At 44.6% G+C, this 21,092-nt stretch overlaps 1 protein-coding gene across 1 annotated transcript in view; it reads right to left on the bottom strand.

The window, feature by feature from the left end:
• The window catches only part of LOC144603867 (myosin-16-like), a 73,722-nt gene that overhangs the window by 27,273 nt on the left and 25,357 nt on the right, over nt 1–21,092 (bottom strand). The window contains exons 13-25 of the mRNA XM_078417639.1: nt 20,076–20,246; nt 18,772–18,948; nt 17,683–17,809; nt 16,933–16,991; nt 15,723–15,810; nt 14,130–14,247; nt 10,252–10,372; nt 8,300–8,436; nt 5,896–5,977; nt 4,460–4,633; nt 3,907–4,134; nt 1,202–1,306; nt 305–391 (exon numbers count right to left, since the gene is read on the bottom strand). Coding sequence (XP_078273765.1) covers nt 305–391; nt 1,202–1,306; nt 3,907–4,134; nt 4,460–4,633; nt 5,896–5,977; nt 8,300–8,436; nt 10,252–10,372; nt 14,130–14,247; nt 15,723–15,810; nt 16,933–16,991; nt 17,683–17,809; nt 18,772–18,948; nt 20,076–20,246 — 1,674 coding nt within the window. The remainder of the gene's footprint in view (nt 1–304; nt 392–1,201; nt 1,307–3,906; nt 4,135–4,459; nt 4,634–5,895; nt 5,978–8,299; nt 8,437–10,251; nt 10,373–14,129; nt 14,248–15,722; nt 15,811–16,932; nt 16,992–17,682; nt 17,810–18,771; nt 18,949–20,075; nt 20,247–21,092) is intronic.

Here is a 21,092-nt window from a genome sequence, read left to right as displayed (position 1 = left end):
TAGTAATAATTCGGCTAATCATATGTAAATACACTTTTGAGTCATTTTTGTGTTTAATTTCAAATTCGTAATTTTATTATACACGTACGGCATATTCTTGGAAAATTCTTGGGTATTATAATAAAGTCTACAGCCTGAGATAGAAAGAGATTAATAAAGATATATAATAATTTTTATGTAGAGGTTCCCTGAGGCATGAAAATTATTTCAAGGGTTCCCACAAGGGTAAAAAGGTTGAGAAATGCTGGCTTAGACCATCAGCTAACGCTTGGGTAAATATCGTCAGAATATTCTGCACGTTTACCTCTTGAATCTGGGAGTTGAGTTTTGAGTTGGTTTTGGTGAGATGATTGACTTTATCTTCCTCAGACTGAAGATCATCCAGTGTTTTCTGAAAATATAGAACATGATTAAATTGTTATCTTCAATGATTTAATCAAGTACTTGTTTTGTAGAGTTACTCAACATGTCCGATGGTAAGTAGTTAAGGTGAGTAGGTGGAGTAGAGGTATCGGTTAAACATAATCTAATTAAAAGGTGGATAGAACACAAAGTGTTGGAGTAACTCAGCGGGTCAGGCAGCACACTCTTGAGGACATCGATCGGTGACGTTTCGGGTTGGGTCTCTTCTTCAGACCCAACCCGAAACATCACCTATCCTTGTCCTCCAGAGATGCTGCCTGACCCATTGAGTTACTCCAACTCTTGAGCTACTATCTACTTCACTGGAGACCCTCCGACTATCTTTGATCAGATTTTACTGGACTTTATCTTGCACTAAACGTTATTCACATTATTCCCTTTATCCTGTACCTGCACACTGTGGACGGCTTGACTGTACATATGTATCGTCTTTCCACTGACTGGATAGCGCACAACAAAAAGCCTTTCACTTTAACTAGGTACATGTGACAATAATAAGCTAAACTAAACTAAACATTAAGCACCCCTTTAAAATACCTGGAATAATCATCAGAAAGCAACATAATTCTACCATTGATCATTAATCTCAACCCTGGTGCCAGTGTTGAAGAACTAACAATATTTCAAATTTTACATTCAGTCCACATTAGAGTCATTTAGTTCAAGTGCAAACTTTTTGGAGTTATCACCCCGCACTTCAAATGGTGCGAAGAGGAAGCCGCAGATAATTGTCACTAATAACACCGTCAGTTCAGAGGCTTTGTGGAGTCATACCAACCTGGTGAAGCTCGTCCAAGGCTCTCTTCTCCTTTTGCAGTTTGGCGATGGTATCATCCCGCTGATTGAGGTCATTGGTCATGGAGCGCACTTTGCCATCCAGAGCCTGATGGAGTAACATAACCGATCGTCATGGGCGGGTAAGGGTAAGCTCAGCTGAATAACGTGCATGATCAGCGTGCAAGGGTAAGCTCGGCTGAATAGCGTGCATGAAGGAGGACTTGTGCCTTACTGCGGAGCATTTGGATTGTAGTAACAGGATTGTTCAGAGTCAGCATGGGCCTATTGTCTATTGTCTATTGTCTATTGTCTTATTGCTGGTATGAGAGCGAGCACTTTTTCCTAGTGGGAAGGTGGAAGGCCGCTGGATAGTTTGGGTTCATTAGGTTTTAAGATGTATGTTAATTTCCCTGTTGTCATCACTGCAGTTAGAACCAAGCAAAATGTAAAAGTGTGGAGGAACTGAGCAGGTCAGGCAGTATCTGGGGATGGAATGGATAGGAGATGTTTCGCATCAGGACCCTACTGGTTACAACTCAGAAATGATACAAAGTGCTGGAGTAACTCAGCGGCTCAGGAAACAAGTCCGAAGAATATGGATTAGGCTAAGGATTCTGCTGGTTCTCAAAGATTCCAGCTCTGGTTGCAACTAAGGGTGCTTTCAGTTTGTGTAAGGAACTCTGTGGCGTCTGATGCAACTGAGAAACATTTCAGCAATTGGTATTAATGGGTTTTTTAAGTTGCCCCAGGTCTGTTCCACATTCCCACTGGTGATCATTTAATGCCTAGATCGGAACTGCTTTCTCATTTATCCCAATTTTCACCCTTCCTCTGGACTTGTAACCAATTGCTTTTCCTTGCTTCTCAGTGACCCCCAATTCACGTTCTATAGTTGAGCTGTACGAACACCTTAGTTTTCATTTATCTGGAAGCTGAATACTACAATATTTTTTAAAGGGCAATATTTACAAAAAGGCTACTCTGTTAATATATAGCCTAATAGCTGAAAATAGTGATTCAACATAGTATCTGCAAATTCTTGCAACTGTGCTACTGGGCAGGTGGAAACCGTACACTAAGGTAAATTATTACAAAGAGTATGTTATTTATGCCAACTTTAAAGAAGATTACATATGTCATAGTGTCACACAGCACGAAAAAAAGCCCTTTCAATAGACAATAGGCAATAGACAATAGGTGCAGGAGTAGGCCATTCGGCCCTTCGAGCCAGCACCGCCATTCAATGTGATCATGGCTGATCATTCTCAATCAGTACCCCGTTCCTGCCTTCTCCCCATACCCCCTGACTCCGCTATCCTTAAGAGCTCTATCTAGCTCTCTCCTGAATGCATTCAGAGAATTGGCCTCCACTGCCTTCTGAGGCAGAGAATTCCACAGATTCACAACTCTCTGACTGAAAAAGTTTTTCCTCATCTCTGTTCTAAATGGCCTACCCCTTATTCTTACACTGTGGCCCCTTGTTCTGGACTCCCCAACATTGGGAACATGTTTCCTGCCTCTAACGTGTCCAACCACTTAATAATCTTATACGTTTCGATAAGATCCCCTCTCATCCTTCTAAATTCCAGTGTATACAAGTCTAGTCGCTCCAGTCTTTCAACATATGACAGTCCCGCCATTCCGGGAATTAACCCAGTAAACCTACGCTGCACGCCCTCAATAGCAAGAATATCCTTCCTCAAATTTGGAGACCAAAGCTGCACACAGTACTCCAGGTACGGTCTCACTAGGGCCCTGTACAACTGCAGAAGGACCTCTTTGCTCCTATACTCAACTCAGTCCAACTCATCTCTGCCAACCAATTGGCATGTGACGAGGCTGTAAGCAGGTTCCATATGTACTAAATACCAATGAAGTCTGGGCTAAACACAAGGCATCTCGGCCACTTGTAAGAAAAAGGGAGTTTTAAAAAGCATCAGATCACAATGGTAACTGCATTGGGCACTGCATCTTGCAGTGTGTATCAATAGAGACATAGAAACATAGAAAGATAGAAAGTAGGTGCAGGAGTAGGCCATTCGGCCCTTCGAGCCTGCACCGCCATTCAATATGATCATGGCTGATCATCCAACTCAGTATCCTGTACCTGCCTTCTCTCCATACCCCCTGATCCCTTTAGCCACAAGGGCCACATCTAACTCCCTCTTAAATATAGCCAATGAACTGGCCTCAACTACCTTCTGTGGCAGAGAATTCCACAGATTCACCACTCTCTGTGTGAAAAAAAACTTTCTCATCTCGGTCCTAAAAGACTTCCCCTTTATCCTTAAACTGTGACCCCTTGTTCTGGACTTCCCCAACATCGGGAACAATCTTCCTGCATCTAGCCTGTCCAACCCCTTAAGAATTTTGTAAGTTTCTATAAGATCCCCCCTCAATCTTCTAAATTCCAGCGAGTCAGTGCCAGAGACCCGGGTTCGATCCTGACTGTGGGTGCTGTCTGTATGGAGTTTGTACGTTCTCCCCGTGACCACGAGGGTTTTCTCTGGCTTTTCCAGTTACCTCCCACATTCCACGGACATGCAGGTTTGCAGGTTTGCAGGTTAATTGAGTTTGGTAAATTGTTCCTCGTGTGTGGGTGATCGCTGGTTGGCATGGACCCGGAGGGCCAAAGGGTCTGTTTCCATGCTGTATCTCTCAAGGCTGAGGTAAATATCGTGATACGTAAAATGCCAGCCGCTCTACCTGCTTTTCTTTCTCGGTTTTCACAAGGGTTGTTTCCAAGCCCTCGAGATCAAGTTTCAGTTCGGATAACTCTGAATCCATTTTCCGTTTCTGAGACGAGAGATTGGAACTCGAGTTCTCCTCTTCCTCCAGCCGCTCCCTCATATCCGAGATCAGATTTTCATGTTCCATCTTTGTCTTCATCAGTAGAGTGAGCCGTTCCTCCAGATCAGAAATGTTATCTTGTTCCTGTGGAAGAGCAAAAAGAGAGAGTGGTGGGTGCTTGTAACGGTACGGACGGCAGTGGAGGCCACATCATTGAGTATCGCTAAAGCGGAGAATGATAGGTTCTTGATTAGTCAGGACGTCACAGGTTTACGGGGAGAAGACAGGGGAGTGGTGTTGTGATGGAAAAATAAATCAGCCATGATTGAAAGGCGGAGCAGACCAGATCAGCCAAATGGCCCAATTCTGCTCCTTTGTCGTATGGGCCTGTTATCTGCTGTTCTATGCAGCATGAATTAGTTACTGCCCTCCCATTATGGTCATGTCCTGGTTATTGCTGATCACTTACTGCCTGGACTTGCAACGAGAGGTCGTTCTTTTCCTGTGAGAGGGTTGCTGTCTTCTCCTCGAGTTCCTTGATACGGGTAAGGAGGTCGCCGGTCTGTGACATTGCAGCTCTCAGCTCTTCCTCTTTCTGCTTCATCTCGTCCTCCTGGCGGGCCACGTTCAACAGAGGCTTAACCTGAAGAGGGTTATTGGGCGACACTTAGTATGGGCGCCTATGTTATAACCTGTGGCAATAGAGACTTTTTCTGAGATACACGCAATAACAAGTCGGAATAGAGACAGAAAATGCCGTGGGTACTCAGCAGGTCAGGCAGCATCAACGGAGAGAAAAACAGAGTTCATGTTTCAGTGGCAGAATGGGGTAAAGATAACTTCAGAACTCCAGCAGAGAACCATGGAAACAAGGAAGGGCAAATGGCGCTCACAAAAAAAAAGACTCAGTGCTGGAATAAATCAGATTGAAGTAGGGTCCCGATCCAAGACATCGCCTCCATGTACTCCTGACCTGCTGAGTTACTCCAGCACTTTTTGTCTCACTAGGCCAGGTGCTTGGATAGGAACAGTGCAGAGGGATATGGACCAAATGGCAGCAAATGGAACTATCTTAGATGGGGGTTCTTGGTCGGCATGGATGAGTTGGGCCAAAGGGCCTATTACCGTGCCGTATAACTCTATGATATACATAACCTTTGTGGCTCCCGGGTCACGTGTGGCTGCGCCTAACGGCTGCGGCTCTCTGGCAGTCTGTTTGTCTTTTTTGTGTGTGTGTCGGTGTTGGGATGGTTTTTGTTTCTGTTTTTGGCTGTGTATGTGTGTGGGGTGTGGGGGTGGGGGGGGTGGGGGGTGGGGGGTGGGGGGGGGTGGGGTGGGGGGGTGGGGGGGTGGGGGGGGTGGGGGGTGGGGGTGGGGTGGGGGGGGTGGGTGGGGGGGGGGGTGGGGGGGGGTGGGGGAGGGGGGTGGGGGAAACCTTTCTTTTATTAGGTCTCTTCCCCGGGGCGCAGCTCGGCCGCGGGGCCTTCCATCGCCCGCGGGGCCTTCCAGCTCGGCCGCTGGACTTAACATCGTCGGCGCGGCCGCTGGACTTAACATCGCCGGCGCGGCTCGGCCGCAGGACGTTTCAGTGCCCGGTGCGGCTCGGCCGCAGGGCCTTCCATCCCCTTGCGGGGGCTGTGCGTGTCGGTCGCCTCGGTAGGGGTCGAGCTGCCTGTCCATGGGCGCGGGGGGGGAAGAGAGTGGAAGTTTTGTTGCCTTCCATCACAGTGAGGGGGTGTTTGGAGTCACTGTGATGGATGTTTGTGTTGGGGTCGTGTGTCCTGTGTTCTTTTCTTTTTTGCTGTGTCTTGTGACTGCTGAAATTTCGTTCGGTATTTATACCGAATGACAATAAAGTTCTGTTATAAAGTTGACATAAATAACATATCCTCTGTAATACTTTACCTTGGTGTACAGTTTCCACCAGCCCCAGTAGCGAAGTTGCAGGAATTTGCGGACATTGCGTTGAATAACGATCAGTCCGATTCTGCAAATAATGCAAACAAGATATTTCTCAGCAACGCGCGAGGATGTGGGAGACCAGAGACACGCTTCATAGACCCACTCCTTATTAATATCAATACTTAATATCAAATCAATATGACATTTTTAAACTACAGTTAAAAACATGTCGTTTTAATCATGCTTTTAACTGATTTTACTTTGTTTGCCTTTTTACACTCTCAATTTTACATTTTATATTATTTTTATATAAATCTATGCCTTGTATGATGCTATGTCTTTACTGTTTTTAATTGTATTTTTGATAGACATGTGTTTGTTTTTGTGGAAAGCACGTTGGACTGCATTCAATTGCATGAAAAGTGCTATATAAATTAAATAGTTATTATTATTATTATTATTATTATTAATTTTTTAATTTTTTTAAATTAAATTATTGTTGTTATTATAGTTATTATTATCATTATTAATTATTATTATTATTATTATTATTATTATTATTATTATTATTATTATTATTATTATTATTATTATTATTATTATTATTATTATTATTATTATTATTATTATTATTATTATTATTATTATTAATTATTATTATTTTAAAAAAATATCATCATTATTAATAATTTTATCTTTTTTTTATTATCAATTATTATTATTATTATTATTATTATTATTATTATTATTATTGTTATTATTATTGTTATTGTTATTGTTATTGTTATTGTTATTGTTATTGTTATTGTTATTATTGTTGTTATTATTATTGTTTTATTATTATTATTATTATTATTATTATTATTATTATTATTATTATTATTATTATTATTATTATTATTATTATTATTATTATTATTATTATTATTATTATTATTATTATTATTATTATTATTATTATTAGTACCTTCCCATCTTTTTGTTGCTCAGTTATTATACTATTACTCTATGATTGTGTCAGTGAGGGAACATCGCATGCCAATTATCGCTCATCTTTGGCCTTGGGTAGGGTGAGGCATGCATTTAATGGATTGGCAAGTTATCTCTTCACATGAATTGCTCCTTGGAAGCTGGGCAAGTATTTTCAAGGCTGAACAATGTACTGGTACAATGTAGCTGCAGATAAGCTCATAATATGTAACCACACACATTATATAAATGTGATGTGAGGACAGGAATCTCAAATACGTACAAAAAAGCAATCGTGAATACAATAACGTTGGGAGGAATAAGGTGACCATGAACCTGCCATTCTCAATGCTCGCACGAGTGGAGATTTCCTTGTAAAATCTCTGGATCTTCTGTAGGCTAATTGATCAAGGTTATTGTTCTGATGAATCTACCTTACAGCGCCAGTGACCCGGGTTTGATCCCGACTACAAGTGCTGTCTGTATGGAGTTTGCACGTTCTCCCTGTGACTGTGTGGGTTTTCTACAGGTGCTCTGGGTTCCTCCCACACTCCAAATACGTTCAGGTTTGTAGGTTAATTGGCTTCTGGAAATTATTCCTAGTGTGTAGGATAGAGCTAGTATCTGGGGATCTTTTGTCGGAGTGTACATGGTGGGCCGAAGGGCCTGTTGCCATGCTGTATCTCCAAAGTCTGAAGCTAAACACTGCCGTTGTATTATGTAACTGTCAGGAAGTTAGAATCACCAACTAAATGGACCTTAGTTTTATTTAATCTACTGATTTTCCTATGTCGGACTGTCAGATACATTCCTTCAAAACTGAACATAATTTATCATTGTTTAGGTTTATTATTGTCAGGTATACTGAGAAACAGGGAAAAGCTTTTTGTTTATGTGCCATCCAATCAAATCAGATAATTATGTCCTCAAATATGATCAAGCCAAACTCAAGTACAATACAGAAAGATATAGAGTGCACAATATAGTTTTGCAGCATTGTTTTGTAACAGGTGGTGCAGCGGTAGAGTTGCTGCCTTACAGTGAATGCAGCGCCGGAGACCCGGGTTCGATCCCGTCTACGGGTGCTGTCTGCACGGAGTTTGTTCGTTCTCCCCGTGACCTGAGTGGGTTTTCTCCGACAGTTTCCTCCCACACTCCAAAGACGTACAGGTGTGTAAGTTAATTGGCTTGGTGAACATTTAAAAAAATTGTCCCTAGTGTGCATAAGACAGTGTTAATGTGCGGGGACCGCTGGTCAGCGTGGACCCGATGGGCCGAAAGGGCCTGTTTCCGCGCTTTATCTCTAAACAAAAGGTTCTAGAGACAGAGTCCAATGTCCGCAATGAGGAGAATTGGGACTGTACCCTGGGTTAGGGAGGAAGTTTAAGAATAGATGAGGATGTGTCTCATAAAAGCTTTATTGAACTTGAAGACCCACCTTCTATCCAGCATCTTTTTGAATTCTATTCGCATCAGCATCCCACGGCAACGAGACTGAATCATTGTTAGAATCTTTGCCAGTCGGTCATCACGGAAGTCCTCCAGCTTAGCCAGAACTCCAGCTCGGAAGAACACCTGTTCAGTACGTACAAGAGATGTAAACTCTACAAATGTCAATAGACAATAGACAATAGACAATAGGTGCAGGAGGAGGCCATTCGGCCCTTTGAGCCAGCACCGCCATTCAATGTGATCATGGCTGATCATTCTCAATCAGTACCCCGTTCCTGCCTTCTCCCCTACCCCCTGACTTCACTATCCTTAAGAGCTCTATCCAGCTCTTTCTTGAATACATTCAGAGAATTGGCCTCCACTGCCTTCTGAGGCAGAGAATTCCACAGATTCACAGCTCTCTGACTGAAAAAGTTTTTCCTCATCTCAGTTCTAAATGGCCTACTCCTTATTCTTAAACTGTGGCCCCTTGTTCTGGACTCCCCCAACATTGGGAACATGGCGCTATAAGGCACAGCGGTAGAGTTGGTGCCTTATAGCGCCAGAGGCTCAGGTTTGATCCTGACTGTCTGTACGGAGTTTGTATGTTCTCCCCGTGACCTTGTGGATTTTCTCCGGGTGCTCCAGTTTCCTTCCACACTCCAAAGACGTGCAGGTTTGTAGGTTAATTGGCTTTGGTAAAAATTATACGTAGTCCCTGGTGTGTAGGATAGTGTTAGTGTACGGGGATCACAGGTCAGCATGGATTCAGTGGGCCGAAGGGCCTGTTTCTGCGCTGTATCTCTAAACTATATGAAGCTAAACACTGATAAATGATGTGGAAAGCAAGAGTCATGAAAGATTATTCCATCCTTCAGGCGGCACAGTGGCACAGGTGGTAGAGCTGCTGCCTCACAGTGCCAGAGACCCAGGTTTGATCTTGATCTCGAGTGCTGCCTTGGTGGAGTGTGACTGCATGGGTTTCCTCCAGGTGCTCCTGTCTCCTCCCACTTCCCAAAGATGTGTGGACATATAGGGTGATTGCCCTAAGTTTGTATGGAGTGGATGCGAAAGTGGGGTAACAAAGAACTTATGTGAATGGGAGATTGATGGTCGGCGTTGGCTCATTGGGCCGGACTCTGTTTCCATGCTGTATCTCTGAACTAAAGAAAGGGATTTTATACGTCAACCATATCAAGACCATTAGTCGACTTAAACCGATGACAGGAAACGTGTGTGGCATGGCCTAGACTATGAATGAAAATCTTCCCTTGTGAATGAAAAGGTGCAGAGAAGCAACGCATCAGATAAATAAATTAATATTTGAAATTAATTAAAAAATCAATAAGAAATTAAATTATAACAATTCAGAATGTGAAGGTGATACAGATGCCTGAAGATTGACAATAATCTCAGGACTGAGGCAGGTTAGAAATTTCAATGCAACCTTGAATGAAACTGCAAACTAACAATATCCACCGTTCATGCCATTTAAATGAACTAAACGGCAGAAAATTCATATCCGTAGCAACATCCGTGTGACCCTCGCTTATTACGGACCTCTTTGTAACAGATTTTGGTTACACAGGGCGGAATGGCCCCACAGTAATAAGGCACCGCTGCCACTTTAAGAACACGGGCTGCTCGTTACACTGTGGGAGGCCGTCTGACCGACATGCAATTGCCTCGATCAATGCATGCGCAACGATCCTCTACTGAACAACGTTACAAACAGCTCTTAGCATTTTTTAGTTGTTAAAAAGAACTTTGTATGTGAAAACTACTGGTTATTTGACGGAGTGTGACGGCTGGGTGGTTATCCCTTACTTGGTTATAGCGGACACATGTTGGGAATAACGGACACCATCCCCCCCCGCCAGTCCCGTGGTCCGTTATAACAAGGGTTACCTGCACGTTAGTACTCGAGTGATCTCTCTGTTCAGCTGAAAGATGCGTTACCTTAGTGTGTCCGATTTTGTACTCATTATCGTCCAGACCAATTGAAGCAAGGACCAATTCTGAAGCTTTCTTGTTATCAACAAATCCCTTGGGGATGACGTTTGGGTTCAAGATGTGGTACCTGGACAAAAAAGAAGGATGAGAGGAGATCTTATCGAAACGTACAAGATTATTAAGGGGTTAGACACGTTAGAGGCAGGAAACATGTTCCCAATGTTGGGGGAGTCCAGAACAAGGGGCCACAGTTTAAGAATAAGGGGTAGGCCATTTAGAACTGAGATGAGGAAAAAAAAATTCAGTCAGAGAGTTGTGAATCTGTGGAATTCTCTGCCTCAGAAGGCAGTGGAGGCCAATTCTCTGAATGCATTCGAGAGAGAGCTGGATAGAGCTCTCAAGGATAGTGGAGTCAAGGGGTATGGGGAGAAGGCAGGAACAGGGTACTGATTGAGAATGATCAGCCATGATCACATTGAATGGCGGTGCTGGCTCGAAGGGCCGAATGGCCTCCTCCTGCACCTATTGTCTATTGTCTATTGTCTATAAAAGCGATACGTGACGTGAGACTGGGCAATCAGACTTCATGACTGCAGCTTTATTACTTACCTTTATTCTGCTTCTAAGATGGGCGACAAAATGCTGGAGTAACTCGGCAGGACAGGCAGCATCACTGGAGAGAAGGAAGTCCTCGACCAAAAACGTCACCCCTTCCTTCTCTCCAGAGATGCTGCATGTCCAGTCGAGATACTCCAGCATTTTGTGTCTTTCTTCGGTGTAAACCAGCATCTGCAGTTCCTTCCCACATATTTATTCTGCTTCTTCTTATTTAAACAGTGAAATTAATTTAAGAGACCACTCACTCCTTTCCCTCAGCATCCAGACAAAACCCCCTTCATTAATGGTTGATGCTGCCCCACCCACACTGTCCCCAATCTGAGCATCTCGACTGATTCTGAGCCGAATATCTCCCTCCATATCCACCTGAGGATCTCAGGTACCATCTCAGTAACAATACCCTTATCACTCAGGGCAGCATGGTGGTAGAGTTGCTGTCTCACAGTGCCAGAGGCACGGGTTCAATCCTGACTACAGGTGATGTCGGTGTGAAGTTTGCATGTCCTTCTTGTGGTCACTGGGGTTTTCTCCGGGTGCTCTGGATTCCTCCCACATCCCAAAGACGTACAGGTTTGTAGGTTATCATATCATATCATATATATACAGCCGGAAACAGGCCTTTTCGGCCCACCAAGTCCGTGCCGCCCAGCGATCCCCGTACATTAACACTATCCTACACCCACTAGGGACAATTTTTACATTTACCCAACCAATTAACCTACATACCTGTACGTCTTTGGAGTGTGGGAGGAAACCGAAGATCTCGGAGAAAACCCACGCAGGTCACGGGGAGAACGTACAAACTCCATACAGTGCAGCACCCGTAGTCAGGATCGAACCTGAGTCTCCGGCGCTGCATTCGCTGTAAAGCAGCAACTCTACCGCTGCGCTACCGTGCCGCCCTTCTCTCCAGTGATGCTGCCTGTCCTGCCGAGTTACTCCAGCATTAATCGGCTTCCAAATTTAGTTTAGTTTATTATTGTTATTTATGTCACATGTACTGAGGGACAGTGAAAGGTCAACTGTCCCTAGTGTGGACAGAACGAGATCTGGGTGTCCTAGTGCATCAGTCACTGAAAGGAAGCATGCAGGTACAGCAGGCAGTGAAGAAAGCCAATGGAATGTTGGCCTTCATAACAGGAGGAGTTGAGTATAGGAGCAAAGAGGTCCTTCTACAGTTGTACAGGGCCCTAGTGAGACCGCACCTGGAGTACTGTGTGCAGTTTTGGTCTCCAAATTTGAGGAAGGATATTCTTGCTATTGAGGGCGTGCAGCATAGGTTTACTAGGTGAATTCCCGGAATGGCGGGACTGTCATTTGTTGAAAGACTGGAGCGGCTAGGCTTGTATACACTGGAATTTAGAAGGATGAGAGGGGATCTTATCGAAACATATAAGATTATTAAGGGGTTGGACACGTTAGAGGCAGGAAACATGTTCCCAATGTTGGGGGAGTCCAGAACCAGGGGCCACAGTTTAAGAATAAGCGGTAGGCCATTTAGAACGGAGATGAGGAAAAACCTTTTCAGTCAGAGATTTGTAAATCTGTGGAATTCACTGCCTCAGAAGGCAGTGGAGGCCAATTCTCTGAATGCAATCAAGAGAGAGCTAGATAAAGCTCTTAAGGATAGCGGAGTCAGGGAGTATGAGGAGAAGGCAGGAACGGGGTACTGATTGAGAATGATCAGCCATGATCACATTGAATGGTGGTGCTGGCTCGAAGGGCCAAAGGACCTAAGCCTGCACCTATTGTCTATTGTCTATTGAGTGCAGAGGTGATTGTTGGTTGGCGTGGATTCAGTGGACCGAAGGGCCTGTTTCTATGCTATATAACTAAACTAAACAGTCCATGTCTCAGTTCATTCACTGCTGAAACCCTCATCCTTGCCTGTGTTACTTTTATACTTAACAGTTCTAATACTCTTCAACTCAGTGTCTCCAACTTTGCAGTCCGCATAAATGGAATCATCTACTCTCAAGTCCCGATCACCCATCAGTCCTGTCATTTAGTTTAGAGTTTAGTTTAGAGATGCAGAATGGAAACAACAGGCCCTTCGGCCCACTGAGTATACGCCGGCCAACAATCACCCCATACACCAGATCTATCCAACACTCGAGGGACAATTTAGAGAAGTCAATTAACCTACAAACCTGCATTCTTTAGAATGTGGGAGAAAACAGAAGCACCCAGAGAAAAACCGCACAGTCAGAGGAAGAACGTGCCATCTCCATGCAGACAGCACTTGCTGTCAGGATCGAACCCGGATTTCTGGCGCGCTGTAAGGCAGCAACTCTGCCGCTGCACCACCGTGCCGTGCCGTGCCGTGCCGTGCCGTGCCGCCCAATGCATTGGCTTTTTACACATTTGTTTCCAAATCCCTCCAAGGCTTCATCACTCCCAACATCTGTAAACTCTTTGATTTTCCTTCAGTTCTGCCTTCTTGATCATCCCTGATTGTCATTAGTCCAACGTAGTCCATCAGTCCTTTGATTCCTTGAGCCGGTTTTAGCTACAGGGTGAGGTCAGATTCATATGGATTGTTGCTCCGGAATGTCGGAGGCTGAAGGGAGAACTTAGTAAGGTCATAAGGAATAGGAGTAGAATTAGGCCATTTGGCCCAACAAGTTTACTCCGCCATTCAATCATGGCTGAACTGTCTCTCCCTCCTAACCCCATTCTCCTGCCTTCTCCCCATAACCTCCGTCTGCTGTACAATCAAGAACCTATCTATCTCTACCTTAAATATATCCACTGACTTGGCCCCCACAGCCTTCTGCGGCAAAGAATTCCACTTTGAAGTCGAAGAATAGTGGATATAGTATATAAAATGATGAGAGGCATACATAAATGCAGATGAGTTGTGTAGGGAAATAACTGCAGATGTTGTTATACATAAGGTAGACAGAACATATATATCCCAGGGTGGAAATGTCCAACACTAGAGGTAACAGCTATAAAGTGAAAGGGGAAAAGTTTCATGGAGACATGCCCCTCATCTCTCCCTGCAGCCAATACTCACTAATCCAGGCATCATTCTGGTGAAACTCCTCTTGCACCCTTTTCAAAACCTCCTTCCTGTAAAGGGGGGCAACCAGAACTGGAAGCAATGCCCCAAATGCGGCCAAACCAGAGTTCTATAAAGCTGAATGAAGTTCGATGGCTTCCTGACTTTTATACTCAATGCCCCGAGAAAATCCCTCACAGATTATGACATAAACTGGAAGCTGTGCTCCAAATGTTGTCGAACCAAAGTCCTGCAAACTTGCCTCTGTTTAAACTCAGGATACTGCAGTCTGTTGGGGAACCCTTTCCTGCAGATACGGATCCCCTCTAGCACACCGTTACATGCGAGTTGATGAAGAACGAGGGCAGCATCACACACACCTGCAGGAGAAACCAAAACCAATGATTATCACATTTCGCTTGAGCAGCTTCTAACCCGGCGAAGGAGTTCGTCTTAGCCTCCTTGATCCCCCGGTGGCTCAGCACTTCAACTCCCCCTCCCACTCCCAGTCTGACCTTTCTGCCCTGGGCCTCCTCCATCGTCAGAGTGAGGCCCAGCACAAATTGGAGGAACAGCACCTCATATTTCGCTTGGGTAGTTTACACCCCCGCAATGTGAACGTCGACTTCTCTAACTCCAGATAGTCCCTGCTTTTCCCTCTCTATCCCCTCCCCCTTCCCAGTTCTCCCACTAGTCTTACTGTCTCTGACTACATTCTATCTTTGTCCCGCCCCCTCCCATGACATCAGTCTGAAAAAGGGTCTCGACCCAAAATGTCACCCATTCCTTCCCTCCCGAGATGCTGCCTGACCTGCTAAGTTACTCCAGCATTGTGTGAAAAACCCAGCGAATATTGATTTCTCCAACTTCAAGTAACCCTTCCTTTCCCTCTCTCTCTCTGTCCCTTCTCCTCCTTAGTTGTCCGACTTGTTTCACTGTCCTCCTGATTAGTTTTACTGTTTTTTATGCCTCGTTGTCACCTTTCCCAATAGCCAACAATGAACCGTCGTACAGTTCCTTGAACTGCATCTGCTTTCATTTGTCCTTTTCGCACCTTATGTTCTCTTTGTACCTTCCTGTACCTCCAGTTTCCCTCTCCACTGACTCTCGGTCTGAAGAAGGGTCTCTACCCGAAATGTCACCCATTCCTTCTCACCTGTCCCGCTAAGTTACTCCAGCATTTTGTGTTTATTATCAGATTTCAATTGGTGGTGACCCAACACTCAGTATAAGAAAATAACTGCAGATGCTGGTACAAATCGAAGGAATTTATTTCACAAAATGCTGGACTAACTCAGCAGGTCAGGCAGCATCTCAGGAGAGAAGGAATGGGTGACGTTTCGGGTCGAGACCCTTCTTCAGACTGAAGAAGGGACTCGACCCGAAACGTCACCCATTTCTTCTCTCCTGAAATGCTGCAACACTCAGTATAGTTCACGAGACATCAGTATTGCTGTAGCCTTTGAATCCCAGCCATGATTTTCCAGCATTATAGTGAGCACTGATAGTTAAATGTCTAAATTAAAAGTCCACTGAAACAAAAATGTAAAAAATCAGGAAATCTTCAACAGGTCAGACCGCATCTGTGGGAAGACAAACTGGGTCAATGTTGCAGGTGGGACACCTTACGTCAGACCTGAGAGGGAGAGAAAAGAATGTCGTAAAGCCGCGGGGAGGGTCGGTGGGGGGAATAGATGTCCTTTAACACTTAGCTTCGATGGGTCATCTTCATCGGCATGAACGAGTCGTGCCGAAGGGCCTGTTTCTGGGCCGTGTGACCTTCTGGCTCGACGAGAGAAAATTATACTTTTTTTTTTGTGCTAGTTACAAAGATTATACATAGAACGGGACTCACCCGATTGCTTGTTTTCATTTGGCACAATGCATCGCACAAAGTGGGGAGCAGTGCTACGCAGCGTGGTCATTAGCTTGTTCAGCTGCTCCTGTGGTGTTGAAAGGAGGAATATTTTAAATGGAGGCAGTGAAGGGAAATGAGACCGGTCACAAAGAGACCAGGCATCAAATGGAGCAAAAACAACAATCGGTCCAGAAATGTCAAAGTTACTCCACGAGTTAAATGAAATCACGAAGTGTTGAATAAAGAGCAAGTGTGGAATAATTAAATTAAATCATTCAATAAACTGAACGGTCCTCTCATCAGCTAGTGGGGTCCTGACCTCCCATCTACCTCATGTGAGACCTGTGAACAATCTTTAATCGAACTTTATCGGACTTCAATATTATATCTTGCACTAAATATTGTATCCTTTATGCTTCATCCTTTATATGTGGATGGCTTGAATGTATTCACGTTTAATTTAGTTTAGTGTAGATGAGTTTAATTTAGTTTATTATTGTCAGGTGCAACGAGGTACAGTGAAAAGCTTTTTTTATTGCTTGCTATCCAGAAGACTATACATGCTATTTATTGCTTGCTATCCAGTCAATGAGAAGACTATACATGATTACAGTCAAGGCACCCACAGTGTACAGATATATGATAAAAGGTTTATTATTTAGTGTCAGATAAAGTCCAGTTAAAGATAGTTCAACGTTCTCCAACGAGGAAGACGGCAAGTCAGGACCACATTCTAGCTGGTGAGAGGATCTTTCAGTTGCCTGATTACAGCTGAGAAATATTTTCTTTGACTCGATAGCATGCCAACAAAAGCTTTTCAGTGCACACATGACAACAATGAAGTAAACTCAACCAGGAAGGATTGAATGATGAGTAGTCTGGGATGAAGGCAAACCAACCAAGAAAATACAAGGGAGAGAAGTTTTGCCGATTGTCCTTGCTGGAGAATCCAAACAGAAACTTTACCCTGTAAAACCCTTACCCTCTGCTCGAAACATCACCCATTCCTTCTCTCCAGAGATGCTGCCTGTCCCGCTGAGTTACTCCACCATTTTGTGCCCATTCTCAGATTTCAATTGGTGATGGCCCAACACTCAGTACAGTTCACTGGATATCATTATTATGCAGCCTTCGAATCCCAGCCCAGTCATCATTTTCCAGCATTAGAGTGAGCTCTGACAGTTAAATGTCTAAAATAAAACCTTACCCTGTAAACTGCAGAAACAGTCTGGAAGGAAGAGCCTTTTCTCTGTTTCTTTCCACCAGCTGCAATGGGATAGAAGATTTTTCCACTCAAGTAACAGGTAGAGTTGCTGCCTTACAGCGGCAGAGACCTGGGTTCGATCCTGACTACGGGTGCTGTTTATACGGAGTTTGTACCTTCTCCCCGTGATCTGCGTGGGTTTTCTCCAAGATCTTCTATTTCCTCCCGCACTCCAAAGGCGTACAGGTTTTGTAAGTTAATTGGCTTGGTATCAATGTAAAATTGTCCTTGGTACATTTAGGGTACTGTTAGTGTGCGGGGATCACTGGTCGGTGAGGACTCGGTGGCCCGAAGGCCCTGTTTCCGTGCTGTATCTCTGAACTAAACTAAACTCAACTAACAGTTCTTATACTTCTAAATCAAACAACAGGCTTAGAGGTAGTTGAGGCCTGCATGTTCATGCATGTGTGATGTGGCAGGAACTCCTTAATTCCAGCTTGTCCAACTCATACAAGTGTATCTCTCTTTTCCTTCAGCTTAGAAAACACGCTGCACAGTAAAACACCTCTCCTTTCTATGCAGGAGAAAGGAGGCCATTTGGCCCTTCGAGCCAGCACCGCCATTCATTGATGATCATGGCTGATCGTCCACAATCAGTAACCCATGCCTGCCTTCTCCCCATAATCCCTTGATTCCACTAGCCCCTGGAGTTGTATCTCACTCTCTTTCACATCTCTGTTCTCTGTAACGTACCTGGTGCCTCTTCTTCTTTAAACAGAATGGGTAGCAAAGCCTGGGCTGACTTTTGGAAAAGACCCACCACCGTTTCATTCAAGGGATCCTTGTTCTTCTCCAGCCAACCTTGGGTGCTGTAGCCAACCTGATGAAGATCAAGAAGACAATCACAATGTATCGCAGTGAAGGTACACATCGAGTCTAGACCAGTGCTTCTTAAACTGATTCACCCTTGAGTCTTTATCACAAAATTTAATTCACCCTCGACTAAATTTTCTTTTTTTTTGGGATACTTTTTGTCTTATTCTCCCTTGTGTATAATTTTACATATATTAACTCATTCACCCTTCATGCGCCCCTCTAGTTTCATTCACCCTTGGGTGAACCATTCACCAGTTTAAGAAGCACTGGTCTAGACTAGCTTGGAGTCGAGTTAGGGACCTTGTGGATGGCAAGTCGATGTGTCCACACCGACCATCAACCACCCATTCACACCAGTTCCATGTTATCCCATTTTCACACCCACTCCCCACAGACTGGAGGCATTGTAAACTAAGATCGCGTGTCTTTAGGATGTGGGGGAAAACCCAGAGCGCCTGGAGGGAACCCAAGCAGTCACAGAGAGAACGTGCAAACTCCACACAAGCAGCACCCGAGATCAGGGGGGAACCCGGGTCTCTGGCACTGTGAGGCAGCAGCTCTACCAGCTGTGTGAAATGGACTGGTGACAAATCAGCATGCACAATCTACAGAATCCCACATTGTCTTCGCCAAGGATCTTCAGAGTGGATTTGACATCAAGTGTGTAAGAAGATGTTGGTTCATACTGAATTTAGACACAAAATGCTTTGAGTAACTCAGTGGGTCAGGCAGCATCTCTGGAGAATAAAGAATAGGTGAAGAAGGGTGCCGACCGGAAATGTCACCCATCCTTTTTCTCCAGAGTTGCTGCCTGACCCGCTGAGTTATTGGCCAGCAATCTATCGGCCACGAACATTGGCCAATCCCACCATTGGCTCACACCGCTCACCAACCACCGGCAAGTCTTATTTTGGAACTGGTGGAATTGCAGAGCCCGGCACGTTTGCTAAAGATGTCAATACTCACCGTGCCCGCGTAGTGGACCAGCTCAAAGGTGGCTTCTGCTTTTCCTTTGCCACCTTTTGGTTTCAAGAAATTGTTGGACTTGCCCAAATGGTTGTCGTACAGGGCGGCCTTGAATGTTGCATCCGTGGCTTTGGGGAACACACATTGCTCCTCCAGGATGGAGAAGATTCCCATGGGCTGGAAAAACAAGAGCAGAAGAATTTTCACTGGGTTGTGCCATGGCTACTCATCCACAAGCAATGGTCAAACTGCTACCCCAAAGTGGATACATTTGGATTGCCCAACCACGTTTAGAGACATGGCATTGACACCGGCCCTTCATCCAAGTGAGTCCACGCTGACTATCGATCAACCGTTCACACCATTTCCACATTGTCACACTTTCTCATTAGGCTTCTACACAGGAGGGGCCATTTTACAGAGGCCAATTAACCTACAAATCCGCACGTCTTTGGGATGTGGGAAGAAGCAGGAGCACCCAGAGGAAACCCACACGGTCACAGGGAGAACGTTACAAACTCCACACAGAGAACAGACGAAGTCAGGATCGAACTATTTGGGACACTGGCGCTGTGAGGCAGAAGCTCTACTAGCTGCACAACTCTGGGTGTTGTCTGGCCGAACAGGTTAAGACCCTTTGATTCCATACACATTCATCAATTTAGTTGAAAGAGGTCATGGGATTGGTACGGTGAGATTTGGAGAGTGACAAGTGCTTCAGTGATGTGGAGTGGCCCTCTGGGCCAAGACACAATGTTAGCTCAAGAACATCGGAAGTCAATTTACCCTCAGCACATACCTGTATGTGTTTAGAGTGTGGGTGGAAACCGAAGATCTCTTAGAAAACCCACGCGGTCACAGGGAGAACGTACAAACTCCCTACAGACAGCACCCGTAGTCGGGATCAAACCCGGGTCTCCGGCGCTGCAAGCACTATAAGGCAGCAACTCTACCGCTGCGCCAACGTGCCACCCAATAGGAACCTGAGGGGTAACTTTTTTACACAAAGGGTGGTGGGTGTTTGGAATGAGCTGTTGGCGGGGGTAATTGAGGTAGGTACTATTGCAACGTTTAAGAAACATTAAACAGGTGCATGGATAGGACAGGTTTGGAGGGATATGTGCCAAATGCAGGCAGGTGGGACTAGTGTAGTTGGGACATGTTGGTTGGTGTGGGCAAGTTGGGTCAAAGGACCTGTTTCCACCCTCTATGAATTTTTCTCCCCAATGTTTTACCTTCTTGTTTCTGGCTCTTGGTCATTGTCCGTTCTGTCAATGTTTTTGGGAGTTGTTTGATGCAATTACCTTCTCCAGCAGCTCGATGCAAGCTTGGAGATCCATGCCGAAATCAATGAACTGCCAGATAATCCCCTCCTTCTTATATTCCTCCTGTTCCAGGACAAACATGTGGTGATTGAAAAACTGTTGCAGCTTCTCGTTGGTGAAGTTGATGCAGAGTTGCTCAAAGCTGTTGAACTGTGGAATGAATGAATGAATGAATGAATACGTTTATTGGCCAAGTATGTGCATATACAAGGAATGTGCCTCGGTGCTCCGCTCGCAAATGACAACACAAACGTACAGTTAACAATTACGAATAAAGCATAACCAAAACAATAAGGATACAACATTACGGTCTAATTGTCAGAGAGTTATGAATCTGTGGAATTCTCTGCCTCAGAAGGCAGTGGAGGTCAATTCTCTGAATGCATTCAAGAGAGAGCTAGATAGAGCTCTTAAGGATAGCGGAGTCAGGGGGTATGGGGAGAAGGCAGGAACGGGGTACTGATTGAGAATGATCAGCCATGATCACATTGAATTGCGGTGCTGGCTCGAAGGGCCGAATGGCCTCCTCCTGCACCTATTGTCTATTGTCTATTGTCTATAATAAGGATACATCACTACGGTCACTACAGAAGTATAATAATGGTGGAAAATAAGAATATTTCCTTACCAAACTATTTGGACAACTGTTTAATTCTCATTCCTTTCGCATCTCGCATAGCACTTATTTATTTAGAAATCAAGGTTTACTTTCAAACCATTAAGATTATCTATTGATTGTCATTCCCTTGTCCTTTGAAAGTCCCAATTTTTAAATCTGCATTTTCACCCATGATTCTGTCGACAAATTTTAAATGCAGTTACAAGTCTCTGGGTCCAAGCAACTCACTGCATTCCACACCAGACAGAGATACAGAGTGCTGGAGTAACTCAGCGGGTCAGGCAACATCTCTGGAGAACATGGATAGGCGATGTTTTGGGTCGGGACCTTTCTTCTGACTGATTGTAGTCGGGGGGAGAAACCTGGAAGAGAGTTGG

The sequence above is a fragment of the Rhinoraja longicauda genome, chromosome 21 (assembly GCF_053455715.1).
Source record: "Rhinoraja longicauda isolate Sanriku21f chromosome 21, sRhiLon1.1, whole genome shotgun sequence".
Lineage (NCBI taxonomy): Eukaryota > Metazoa > Chordata > Chondrichthyes > Rajiformes > Arhynchobatidae > Rhinoraja > Rhinoraja longicauda.
The sequence above is the reverse complement of the archived record's forward strand: the minus strand, read 5'-3'. Positions and strand labels throughout refer to the sequence as shown.